Genomic DNA, 12,236 nt, shown 5'->3' on the forward strand with positions numbered 1-12,236 from the left:
TCTCTGCTGAAAACACCCAGGGTCCTGGTGTACAGAAGTCTCACACAAAGGTGGTCAGCGTGTCCTCGGCATGGGAGCTCTCTCCCTGCACACTCAGCTACCCAGCCCCTCCCTTTCCTTCTTCTGGTAACTGTGGTTCATACAAGCCCTCGAGAGCTTGCATACTGGTTCTGCAAGCAAAGAAACACCGCTTCTTGGAGATAGAAGGGCTCCTGGAGATCATCTAGATTCTGCACCAACGGGTTCATTTTACAAATGGGAAAAATTTATGTCCTGGCCTTTTATAAACTGAAGAATACTTCAGAGATCTAAATAGCCGTGTCTTCCAGGCCACTTGGAGTAGAAAGGGGCTTCTCAAGGCGAGTGTGGTGCATGAACCACCTACTGGAATGACTAGCGTTGCTTAGTAAAATCATATGTTCATGGATGGAGTATGAATCTGCATTTTTACCAACCATTTCAGACGCATCTTCTGCAAATGTCACTGGAATAGTGGAAAAAGCATAATCATTCGTGGGAAGTAGACTGGTGTTCAACCCAGCTCTTCAATCATCTAAGTAGTATGTTGGACCAAACCACTTAAGCTTCCATGTGTCCCATGACAGGGCTGTGATGTTCTGGGGGATAGTGGTGGGCAAAATCCTACTAAAATACTAACCTAGAAGAAGGAGCTTCCATGCCTTCTGGGAAGGTTCTCTGGCCCCTCTTCAAATACGCTGAGTCAGTTAGTTCAGGCCTCTGGACCAACTCCCTCCTGGAGCGGAGTGGAGCCCTTCAGGGCAGCTGACCTGTCTCCATCAGTCACACATCACCTTCCTCCCCACAGGCACAGTCCTGAGGTTCTGATGCCTGGACTCAGCTTTATCAACCTGAGGCTGTCCGAATGGATCTCTTCTCTGCTGTCCATTTTACTCTCCCCTTTCTTCTCACGCCTAACTTTTCTTTTTTTAACAACAAGGCACGCTCGTAAACAGTAAGCTGCCAGACAGATGTCAACCACCGTTATTATTACTACAAGCCCTGAAGGAGTTGTAAGAGGCAGCGCGCAACTCAGCTAGAGAGAAAGGCTCCACGCTTGAGCCACAATTTAAGATGGAAGCTGGTATAAGACCGTGTGGAAAGTGGTGAGACAGAGAACCACCCGAAGATACTGTGGGTTCAAATGTAAGACCTGAAACCGTCAAACTCATGGAAACAAACATCGGCAGAACACTCTTCGTCAGGAGTCATAGCATTCGTGGGATCCTGGTTTTCATTTATTTGCAGGACCACAGTTGCAGGAAGCTGAGAGGTCACCTGAGCCCAGTGCCTCTTTTAACAGATGAGGGAAACAGAAATCCAGAAGGTGGCTTGCCCAAGGTCACCACCTCCTGGGCTTCACCACCACTTCACCCCACCCCACATGGTCCTCCTCCAATGGTTGAGATCATCCTGGTCAAAAACAAGTTTATCTCTACTAAGATGCAACTGAGGTAACTTGACCATACACCCCAGTTGTGTGGGATGATTCCAGTTTACATATAGTGATAATTATTAACAGTATTCCCTTTCATTACCAAAAGGGTCCCAGCTTGAACACCACATTACATGGCCACCCAAAGCTTAGGGATCTGATTACAATTCTCCCCATTCTCCCTCAGTGGTAAAAATTAATTTGTTTCTGAATTCTAGCCTTCACAAAATTATATAATCCTACTGCACAAAAGCCTGCAAACTGGCCATCCACAGGCCAGGCGCTGCTCAGAAGTGTATTTGGGGACTGTTTTAAAATTCTCTTAAATGGTTGAGTTAACATTTTAAATTTGAGAAATCACTTAAAACCTGGATTGGGCAACTTCTTTTGGAAACTTAGGTCTGCTTCACGGAGGCCATATTTCCTCCTGACAGCAACTGCCTGTCCCAGACGCTTTTTCAACACACCCCTCACACCCACCACACTGTGTGTTGCTTACACCTTCACTTCCTGCTGTGCGGGCTTCCAAGTCTGTGGTCCCTACATTTATACAAACTTATACATGCTATGGGTTGAACTGTGTCCCCCAAAAAATTCATATGTTGAAGTCTTGACCCCAGTATCTCAGAATGTAACCTTACCTGGAAATACGTTTGTTGCAAATATAACTAGTTAAGATGAGGTTTTTAGGTTGGGCCTCTAATCCAGCATGACTGGTGTCCTTTGAAAAAGGGGGATTTTGGACACAGACACATATACGTAAAAGAATACCATGTGAATACGAAAGCAGAGATCAAGGTGATGTGTCACAGACCAAGGAACACCAAGGATGGCCAACCAGCAAACCACCAGAAGCTAGGGGAAAGGCCTGGGACACATTCTCCCTCAGCCTCCAGAAGGAACCAGCCCTGCCCAGACCTGGATCTCACACTTCTGGCCTCCAGAGCTGTGAGACGATAAACACCTCTTATGTCACCCAGCTTGTGGTATTTTGTTTGGCAGCCCTAGTAAACTAATACATTTATATAAACTTACATAAACCTGTGATTCTCAGTCAGGGGCGATTTTGTACCCAGAGAATTTGGCAACGTCAGGAGACATTTTTGGACCTCACAACCTGGGGGTAGTGGTCCCACGCTCATCTAGTGGATAGAGTCCGGGGACCCTGCTAATAAACATCCTACAAGGCACAGGAGAGACCCCAGCAACAGAGAACTATTCAGGCCCAAACGTCAACGGTGCCAAGATTGAGAAACCCCGAATTAGTGGACCTTGACCCCCTCCTTTGTTTCCTGCACGGGCAGGGTCAGATTTATGCCCAGCTCACAAGTTAAAAAGCCAGAAGCAGGCAAGAGAGGCACGCTCTGATTTAAAGCCACAGCAGAGCAATCGGGGGTTTGCAAAGTGCCTTCCTAACTGCGCCCATTTCTCACTACCGCTTGCTCCACAGTTTTTCATTAGGCAGCTAATTGCCAAGCCCTGACTGTGTGCTGGGTGTGGTGCTAGGGGGTGCAGCAGAACACCAGACAGGAACGACCCTGGGCCCCTGGGGCAGGAATTTTTTTTAAAAAAATTTTTTGCATGCATGCATTCCTTTAATCCTCCCCAAGTCCTATAGGATATGATACCATTATCCCCATCTTGCAGATTTATGAAATGGGGTTAATCAACGTGCTAGCGTTTCAACCCTGGCGTTTTCAGAGCCTTTATTTTACCCTTACACCACACGGACATCCCAGCAGGTCAGTCAGCTGAACCCCAGAACTAATGTCCCCTCTTTGCATCCTGTCATTTTACCCCAGGGCACGCCTCCTAAAGCTCTCACTCTTCCGTCTAGAAACTCTGAAAATGCCCATTACCGCCTCTTTTGTCATGCTGATCCCAGCGTGTTCTGTCTGGCAAAAGGGACTGAGACTAAATGTAATCAAGATCCTCTCGTTCTGTGAAATTACCAGGCTATTCACGCCCCACATCGTGAAACTGGAAACAGGAGAAATTATTCCCAGGCTTTCAGCCTGATGCATTCCTTCCTTATTCAAATTCTTGTTATAAATATTTGAGAAATGGGCGCAGTCAGCTGTAAATGGACACTGACTTCATCTCACCTCAGTTTTCCCTCAATAGACTAGGGCACCACGACCCGGACATCACACAGGGGTTACATTCATATGTAAATAACAAATGCTGATGCAGGATTCTACAGGGCAGTCAGCAGGGACCACCTCTCATTTAAGGGGTGGAACTTCTTGTTCCACTGCCGGGGCCTCAAATAGGGGCTCTCCTGTGTGACACTTACCTCTCAGTGTTTTCATTTCCCCTCCTGTAAAACAGGGGAAATAATAACACCAATACAAGTAAAACGCTTGCGGCAGCGCCTGGCACATAGTAAGTGCTCAGTAAGTGTCAGCCATTAATAGTAGACAACTGCTTCCGTCCTGGGTGATTTTGATCAGCTTTCTGATCTGTAAAATGGGAACAATACATGATACCCTCTCCACAGCATCAATAAAACTTTGTGAGACTTAAGTGGAAACGCTGATTCAAAATCAATTTGTAAATTGCAAGTACTATACGAACTGTTGACTTAAAAAAATATGCACAACGTGAGAGTTGCGAGTTAAGTTTTATTTGGGGCAAAAGGAGGACTGCAGCCCGGGGGGAGACAGCATTTCAGATAGCTCTGAGAAACTGCTCCAAGGAGGCAAGGGGAGGAGCCAGGGTACATAGGAGTTTTGCAACAAAAGGGCAGGTAGTCAGGATGTCAAAAGATGATTGTTGATTAAAGAAAACCAGATATCTCAAGTTAAGGCATTTAGCGCTTTTCTGTGTATGGGAAGATGCAAGACTCTGGGCTCACTGAAATCACTCCTTTGATATGCACCTCAGCTCTCTGGAGCCAGTATCCTGTATTTTCACATCCTGAGTTCCCTCAGGGCTCACTGCAGGGAGTGGCTGCCGTCTGAAGGCTGGCTGCTAGATGGCAGGTATTCTTTCCTTCCTGAGTTTCCTTAGGGTTCACCGGCCCACGTTGAGGGGTGCAATCGCTGACGACTGTAACATCCTTTGTTTATTGATATGGCAGGAAATATTACATTTATAAATATTCCATTGATCAAAATGGAAAGGTATTGGCGTCCTGGTTCTCTGTGAGGGATGCGAATAAGGTCCTAGCTCCCACGTGCAGGCATTAGCAGGAAATTCAATACAGAACTCTACCCCTTAACTCCCAGACTAAGTCCTGAAATTCACCAGATGCGTTCCAGAGCTTGCTTGCTCTCGCACACCGACCCCTCTACCGCCTGACTTGGCCATGTCTCTTTCTACCTCCAAGATGATTTTATCTCGGCGCCCTTCCTTGTCACTGGGCATTGGTTGGAGCCCTACCTGGACACTCTGAGAAATTTCAGTGCCTGTACATCTCAGGCAAATATTCTTGAGGTCCTATTCCTTTCCTCTCCAAAAGCCCCATACAAATATTCTTACCCTCCGCTGAAGCCTCCATCCTCCACAAATCATTAGTTTCCTGCATCTATAAATAAAGTTTTGATTCTCCAGATAACCTGCTTCACACTCAATCCAGAGAAAACCATTTCAGTCCCTTGCAAAGATGGTCCTCCCCCTCCACTACCCTCTAAAAATGCCTGCTCAGAAGATGGACAACCAGGGGCTTCCCTGGTGGCACAGTGGTTGGGAGTCCGCCCGCCGATGCAGGGGACGCAGGTTCGTGCCCCGGTCCAGGAAGACCCCACATGCCGCAGAGCGGCTGGGCCCGTGAGCCATGGCTGCTGAGCCTGCGCGTCCGGAGCCTGTGCTCCGCAACGGGAGAGGCCACAGCAGTGAGAGGCCCGCGTACGGCAAAAAAAAAAAAAGAAAAAATGAAGAAGATGGACAACCTCATAGCCAGCCAGTCTCTTAGTCTGGGTAACCCAAGTTCTTCTCTAACCTGGGTTCTCCAGAAGACATGCTTCTGTGAGAAAACACTATTTGGGGAGGGCTCATGGGAGGCCCCAAACACCCTGGAAATGATGTAAGTGAACCTAAATCCTAGACGTCCAAGGATTCAATCCGAAGGACTCAACATTGTCTAGGAAACCACAACCCCCAAACTCCCACGACCACCCAACCTCCTACGAACTCTTGATGAGAAACAGACCATTGCAGAGGGCTACCATTTGGAAAGGAAACAATGGAAGTTGGCACAGCAAAGTGCTTTCAAAAAAGACAAAGTGCACCCACTATGATGTTATTTGTTCATTCCATCTTCCAGGTTGGCTCTTCGAGAAAAGGGCACATAAAGCACTTAAGACATTTGGTGCATTGTCCGGTTTCTTCTGCCAGGATTCACCCGGGCCTCCTGTGAACTAGGTCTGTAATTCTCTGTCACTCCGGCTCTACTGGAGACAATGATGGCTTGTCTGCTGTCCTTTGCTTGTGTCAGAGCTGGGCAGCTTGCAACAAGATCACCTGAAGACATGGATTCTATCTGCCTAGACTTGGACTAGCTGGCATCCAACCAAATTTGCCAGAAATTTGTGGAAGAAACAAATTTCTTTAAGAAATGCAGAGTGTAAGATACAGACTAATCAGGTAGCAAAGCAAACATAGGCTTCTCTCCTCCCGTTTAACAAATGCAATCCTACAGTGCTGTCCTTTACACTAGGATTGGTCAGAACTTGTCTGCATTGGACTGACAATTGCCCCTCCTCCCATTAACAAGTTAAAAGGCCTGATAAACAGAACCCCAAGGCGAGCCAGGAGTCCAGCAAACTCATGTGGTCCTCACCAGAGTGAAGAGAGGATGCGTGCCATCCTAACGTGATCTGGAGAAAAGTGAGGGCACAAAAAAACTCTTGAATTAAATTAATTCCATCAAAGGAAGGGCTTTGCAAATACCCACAAGGCACGTTCCAGTTTTCTGTTGCTGCATGACAAACCACCCCAAACAGCAGTTTAGTACAATAAACATCTCATATTATTTATTACGTGATGTTTGCAGGGTTGACCGGGCTCCACTAGGTGGTCCTGCTGCACTTGAGGTCCCTCCAAGGATGCCGTCAGAGACCATCTTGAAGCCTGATCCACTCACACAACTGGTGCCTTGGCTGGGAAGGACCAAACAGTTGGGGGTGAATAGCTGGTAATCCTCGGACATCTCTCTCTACCTCTAGGTGGTCTCTCCACATGACCCCTCCCTGTGCGGGGGCTTCAGCGTAGGATGTTCTTCTTGGGTGGCTGCTCAGGGCTGTGAAGGCCTGGGGAAAGGGAGCAAGAAAGAGACCCAGAGAGAGACAGAGAGCGAGGTGGATGCTGTATTGCCTTTTATGATGTAGCCTTGAAAGTTGTGCAGGGGGGCCTCCACTGCATTCTACTGGTTAGAAATCAGCCACTAGGGACTTCCCTGGTGGTCCAGTGGTTAGGACTCCTTGTTTCCACTGCAGGGGGGTGCAGGTTCCATCCCCGGTCGGGGAACTAAGATCCCGTATGCAGCGCAGCACATCCAAAAAAAAAAGATATCGGTCACTAAAATGGCCCATAGTCAAGGGGAATTAGACCCACTTGTTGATGGAAGGCATGTCAAAGAATTTGCAGACATGATTTAAACCCACCACAGTGATTTCCAACCCTTATGCTATGGAATCACCTGGGGAGCTTTTGCAACTCCAGCTGCCCAGGCCACATTCCAACCAAAGTAGAATCTCTCAGAGTGGAACCCAGGTAAGGATTTCTTACCATAAACCCAAGTTTAAGAACCACTGCTTTAGACAATAGCGGTATTCTTGTTCAGCGTGCAAAATAAAAAACCTACCTAAAACTTACCTCTAGGGACGCTCGGCAAACCTTTAGCAAACCTCAAATCACCCTAATGATTCTCCACCTCAGCAAACCCAATGCCGGCCTTTCGTGATAAATATTTTTAAATGTCTTCATCATGTTCTGAATTGAAATTCATAGGTAATACAACTTGCCTATACACATAATGTCCAAAAATATTACTATATTAACCTAGCTATCATTAAAAGTAAAATAGAGAAAGGCAATTCGTAACATAATTATAGGAATGTCATTAAGTGAATATTAAGACCTGATGGTATTAGGCATAAGGCGATCAGAATGCTTGCACTATATGCAGACTCACCGTGAATGTGACAGCTACAAATGCAGACTGACACGAATACATTGTGCTGGGGACTCAAGTGCAAAAAGCGGCTTTAACATCATTAGTGTCATTTTCTAAAAATAATAAAGCAACTGTGTTAGTCTGCTAGGACTACTATAATAAAAGACCATAATCCAGATGGCTTAAACAAGAGAAATGTATTTTATTTATTTTATTTTATTTTATTTTTGCGGTACACTGGCCTCTCACTGTTGTGGCCTCTCCCGTTGCGGAGCACAGGCTCTGGACGCGCAGGCTCAGCGGCCATGGCTCACGGGCCCAGCCGCCTGGCGGCATGTGGGATCTTCCCGGACCGGGGCACGAACGCGCGTCCCCCGCACCGGCAGGCGGACTCTCAACCATTGCGCCACCAGGGAAGCCCGAGAAATGTATTTTCTAATAGCTCTGGAGGCTGGAAGTCCAAGATCAAGGTGTCGGCGGGTTTGGCTCCTTCTGAGGCTTCTCCTCTTGGCTTACAGATGGCCATCTTTCCTGTGTCATCCTTCTGTGTATCTGTGTCCTAATTTCTTCTTATAAGGACATCAGTCACACTGGACTAGGGCCCACCCAACGACCCCATTTTAACTTAATTATCTCTTTACAGGCCCTGTCTCTAAATACAGTCACATTCTGAGGTACTGAGGGTTAGGGCTTCAACATATGAATTTGAGGGGAACACAATCAGTCCATAAGAGAAACTAACTCTTCATAAAGTTCTAAACAGAACAAAGTAGTATAATCTCCCCTCAGTTTTCAAAGTAATTGCATTCCCATGAAATTTACTGTATATTATTAAAACTATGCCTTCCCAACAAATCCACATTATGTTTACATGTAAAATAGGGTTGGATTCTAGGCTCAGCTCAATAAAAACAGGTTTTCCACCTGTGTGAATGTCCCTTTGGGCATTTGACAATTGTAAAGGCCAAGAGACAATTCATTTGTGCAGGACTGTGACACAGTCAGGCACCACCAGCTTCTTCCTACTAAATGCTAGTAACACTACCTCAATCACTGTGACACGAAAAATGCCCCCATAGGGCAAAACTGGTTCCATCGAGGATGTTTGATTTAAAGGAACCCAAGGATGAATCGTAATCAGAATATTTCTCTTGTCAGAGAAGCATCACCATCTCCTACTTTATTTGCTTCGTAAGATTTGATTTTGTGATTACCTCTTCTAAAATTGGGGGCAAACTGTTACTGAGTTCAATACTTGAACTTAACTGCAGGGCTGTCTGACATATTGGAAATCACCCAAGTCAAAGAGCATCCCAAACAAAAAATTGTTTTAGTTTTATGCTGTTCCAAATTAGCCACACTGATGAAAATCTGTCAGTTGGTCTAATAAATAGTCTAAAGTTGATGGCATGCAATAAGGGAGTAGAATTTCTTCCCTTATTACACTCTTGGGGAAAAATATAAACTAAATTTGCCATTGATCTAATCTCCTAAAAATGTTTCAAAGCTTGAATGGTAATTTGAATTTTTGGTATGTATATACATAATTGAAAAAAGATCAAGAACAATATAAAGAAAAGGCTTCATTGTTTAATGAGTAATATCGTGCCCAAAATCCCAGAGTGAATCCAGCCCAGATTTGTCTGACTCCAGAGCCGTTCTCCACCTCCACTCAACACCAGATGGATGGGATGTCTGGGAAAAGGATGAAAACAAGGCAGGCACACAATGGATCATGTAGTATTTCTCCAACAAAGCTCGAGAGGGTTCTCATAGCAGATGGAGCATGAAGGATGGTCCCCCCAAAGCACCTCATCTTCCATCACCTTTAGATTTCAGTTTATATTTGGACAAGACTCAAATTTCACTCATATTTTCAGTGTCTAGGTCGAGGGGAAAAAGACATACTAAAACATATGTGCTTCAAACAATTGGGCTGAACAGAAACTTTAAAATTTTTAAATGTTGAATACATTATTGCTTTAATGATTAGATTTGATTGATAGATGGCCTGAATATCAACATTACTATTCCATGTTTGGCTCTTCCCTTCTCCAGAACACAAAAGAGCTGGGTCTTTTGAGACATGCCAAAGTAATTATATTTTTGCACAGCTGGAGACGAGACTATTCCACTTGACGAGGTATTGTCCACCAAGACCCCATCTGTTCCTTCTCCCAGCATTAAGGAATTTCTTCCACAGAGAGAAGTGAGTAGGGCACAAAGTCTTAATATTGTTACCTCCTTTTAACTGATTTTCCTTTAATTACAGCTATTGATTTATTTACAGCATGAGAGAAATTATATATAGTTGCGTCTATATGTTGAAAGATAACAGATATATTATATTAGCTCAAATAGTTTTTATAGTTTCCATGGCCAATGTGAATCATAGTGCAAGAGATGACAATAAGAGTTTGACCCACTTTTTGAATAAATGAATGGCTATGACAGATTAAAGCACGTAAAAACACTGGAAAAGTCAAAATGATCTGTGATGGTGAATATGGTGACAGACATGACAAGTGTCTCATCTGAATATTATCATCTAGGGAACAGAAATGGGGGTTTTCTTTTAGCAAAGGAATTCAAAACCATGTGTTTTGGATAATCTTTTTAGTCACAATTATTTGTATTTTGAATCATTGAATGATTCTCAAGGACTTTAGTCTGGCCAGAAGAGATATTGATTATAAACCATTAAATGTATGTTACAGTACTTTGTATTCTGCCATCTCATCCTGAAACCCCAAGAGTCCCCACCACAGATTCTGTCCCTGTGGTACTGAGAAGGTCGTTAACAGTGTAGGATTAAAGAACAGGATCTTTGCCAATGGTGCATAACCATTGCTCTCAGAGGTCCCACAGGTTTTCCTTGTGACCCTGAACCCATAGGATCATTGTGTACACGTTACCCAGCAGGGGTTATAAATGCTACAGGAGTTCAGAGATGACAGTAATCAAATAACATGCGATTTAACTAATCCCTTTTTTCCCTCCACTTCCATCTTCTCTGAAAACATTCAGGGATGCTGTCCATGATTGATTAGCTCATGTGTGCATGGCTGATTCATCTAGGTCAATGTCATGAGAAAAGTACCTGAAAAGTATTCAATTACAATGCAATCATTATAGTCATAATGTATTCAAAGTATTATGATAATTTTACAACAGAAAAATGGAATTTGAACAGTGTAACTCATCTTCCATCCAGGTCATTTTTATTATGCACGCCGCATTGACCATTTGGCAATGGATTTACGGGAACTGTTGAACATTATGTGATAGCTTGCACTGAGGCTACCAAGGGAATTTGACATAAAAGGAAATATAATGGTTCATTTGTGGGCCCAACATTCATAGATTCCCAAGACTTAAAAATTATTCTTCCATTCAGCACACATTCACTCAGCTGCTATGTTCCCCACATAGGACTATATAGCAGACATCAAAAGGTGAATAAGGCTTAGCTCTTGAGAAACACATCACTGAACCAGAAGAAAGACAAGAAAACAATGACCTATAAAATAATGTGACTGCCCCACATGGCAGTCCTAGCCAAATGTCGCTATTGAGCACTTGTAATGTATTTAGGCTAAACTGAGGTATGCTGTAAGTATATAACATACACCAGATTTCAAAGAATTTATTATATCTTATTGGTAATTTTTACATTGATTACATATTGAAATGATATTTTTAGATATATTGAGTTAAATAAAACATATTATTAAAATTAACTTTGCATGGTTTTTTTTTACTGTTTTAATGTGGCTACTGGAAATTTTTAATTAAGTATCTGGTTCATGTTATATTTCTATTGGGCTGCACTGATATAATGTATGTGCTATATGTGTGGTATGTATAGAAAGAAAATTGTGCACAGAGGAAAAGGCAACAGATTCTGCTGGGCAGAGATTTTGACCTTTAATATTGGTCTTTAAGAGATTTCTCTGGGGCTTCCCTGGTGGCGCAGTGGTTGAGAGTCCGCTTGCCGATGCAGGGGACGCAGGTTCGTGCCCCGGTCCGGGAAGATCCCACATGCTGCGGAGCGGCTGGGCCCGTGAGCCATGGCCGCTGAGCCTGCGCTCCGCAATGGGAGAGGCCACAGCAGTGAGAGGCCCGCGTACCGCAAAAAAAAAAAGAGATTTCTCTGGAGGAGGCAAACTTTGAGGAGAAAACCAAAATGGAAGAAGCATGAGCAAAGTCACGGAGGCCTTAAAGAGCTTGATGTGTTTGTGGAATGGCAAGCAGGTTAGTATGTGTGTGGGGTGACGGGTGGAAGCAGGTAGCAGGAGACAGGCTGGGAAGGCATGTGGAGGCCCACATGGGTAGGGTCTTATTTGCCATGGTAAAGAGTCCAGCTCCATCTGTGGACTGAGGAGCATCCTCAAAAGTCTTTAAGCAGGTGGTTGACATGGCCAGGTCTTGTTTATTCTGGGAGCAGAAAGAAGAGCTTGAAGAGGGAAGAAACCAGAGAAGAAAGACCATTCGAAAATTACACCAGGAATAATGAGAGCTTGAATAAGATCCATGATGGGAAGAGCAGAGAGGAGTGAGACTTGATAGGTAATTTTCAAAGCAGCCAAGGATATGGTGCTTGCCTTGAAATCAGAAGGGCAGATTTTTTTCCCCAAGCTAATGCTTATTTTCTCTCTGCTAAAT

The 12,236-nt window shown here is 44.3% G+C and overlaps 1 protein-coding gene across 20 annotated transcripts in view; it reads right to left on the minus strand.

Moving 5' to 3' along the window:
• KCNE4 (potassium voltage-gated channel subfamily E regulatory subunit 4) overlaps nt 1–12,236 on the minus strand; it is an 82,476-nt gene that overhangs the window by 22,659 nt on the left and 47,581 nt on the right. For 5 of the 20 annotated variants that reach the window (XR_009541035.1, XR_009541036.1, XR_009541034.1 and 2 more), the window contains one exon: nt 11,720–12,027. The exons of 6 other annotated variants lie outside the window; for them this stretch is intronic. Coding sequence is in view for 2 of the 14 variants with exons in the window: in XM_060151982.1 (XP_060007965.1) it covers nt 11,790–12,008 (219 nt within the window). In the remaining 12 variants the exon portion in view is untranslated. Of the gene's footprint in view, nt 1–6,402; nt 6,706–7,909; nt 9,267–11,719; nt 12,028–12,236 lie in introns of those variants that run through there. 9 more of the 20 variants (XR_009541041.1, XR_009541037.1, XR_009541044.1 and 6 more) reach the window with 3 other exon arrangements.

This window comes from Lagenorhynchus albirostris, chromosome 6 (genome assembly GCF_949774975.1).
Source record: "Lagenorhynchus albirostris chromosome 6, mLagAlb1.1, whole genome shotgun sequence".
In the NCBI taxonomy this organism is placed as follows: domain Eukaryota; kingdom Metazoa; phylum Chordata; class Mammalia; order Artiodactyla; family Delphinidae; genus Lagenorhynchus; species Lagenorhynchus albirostris.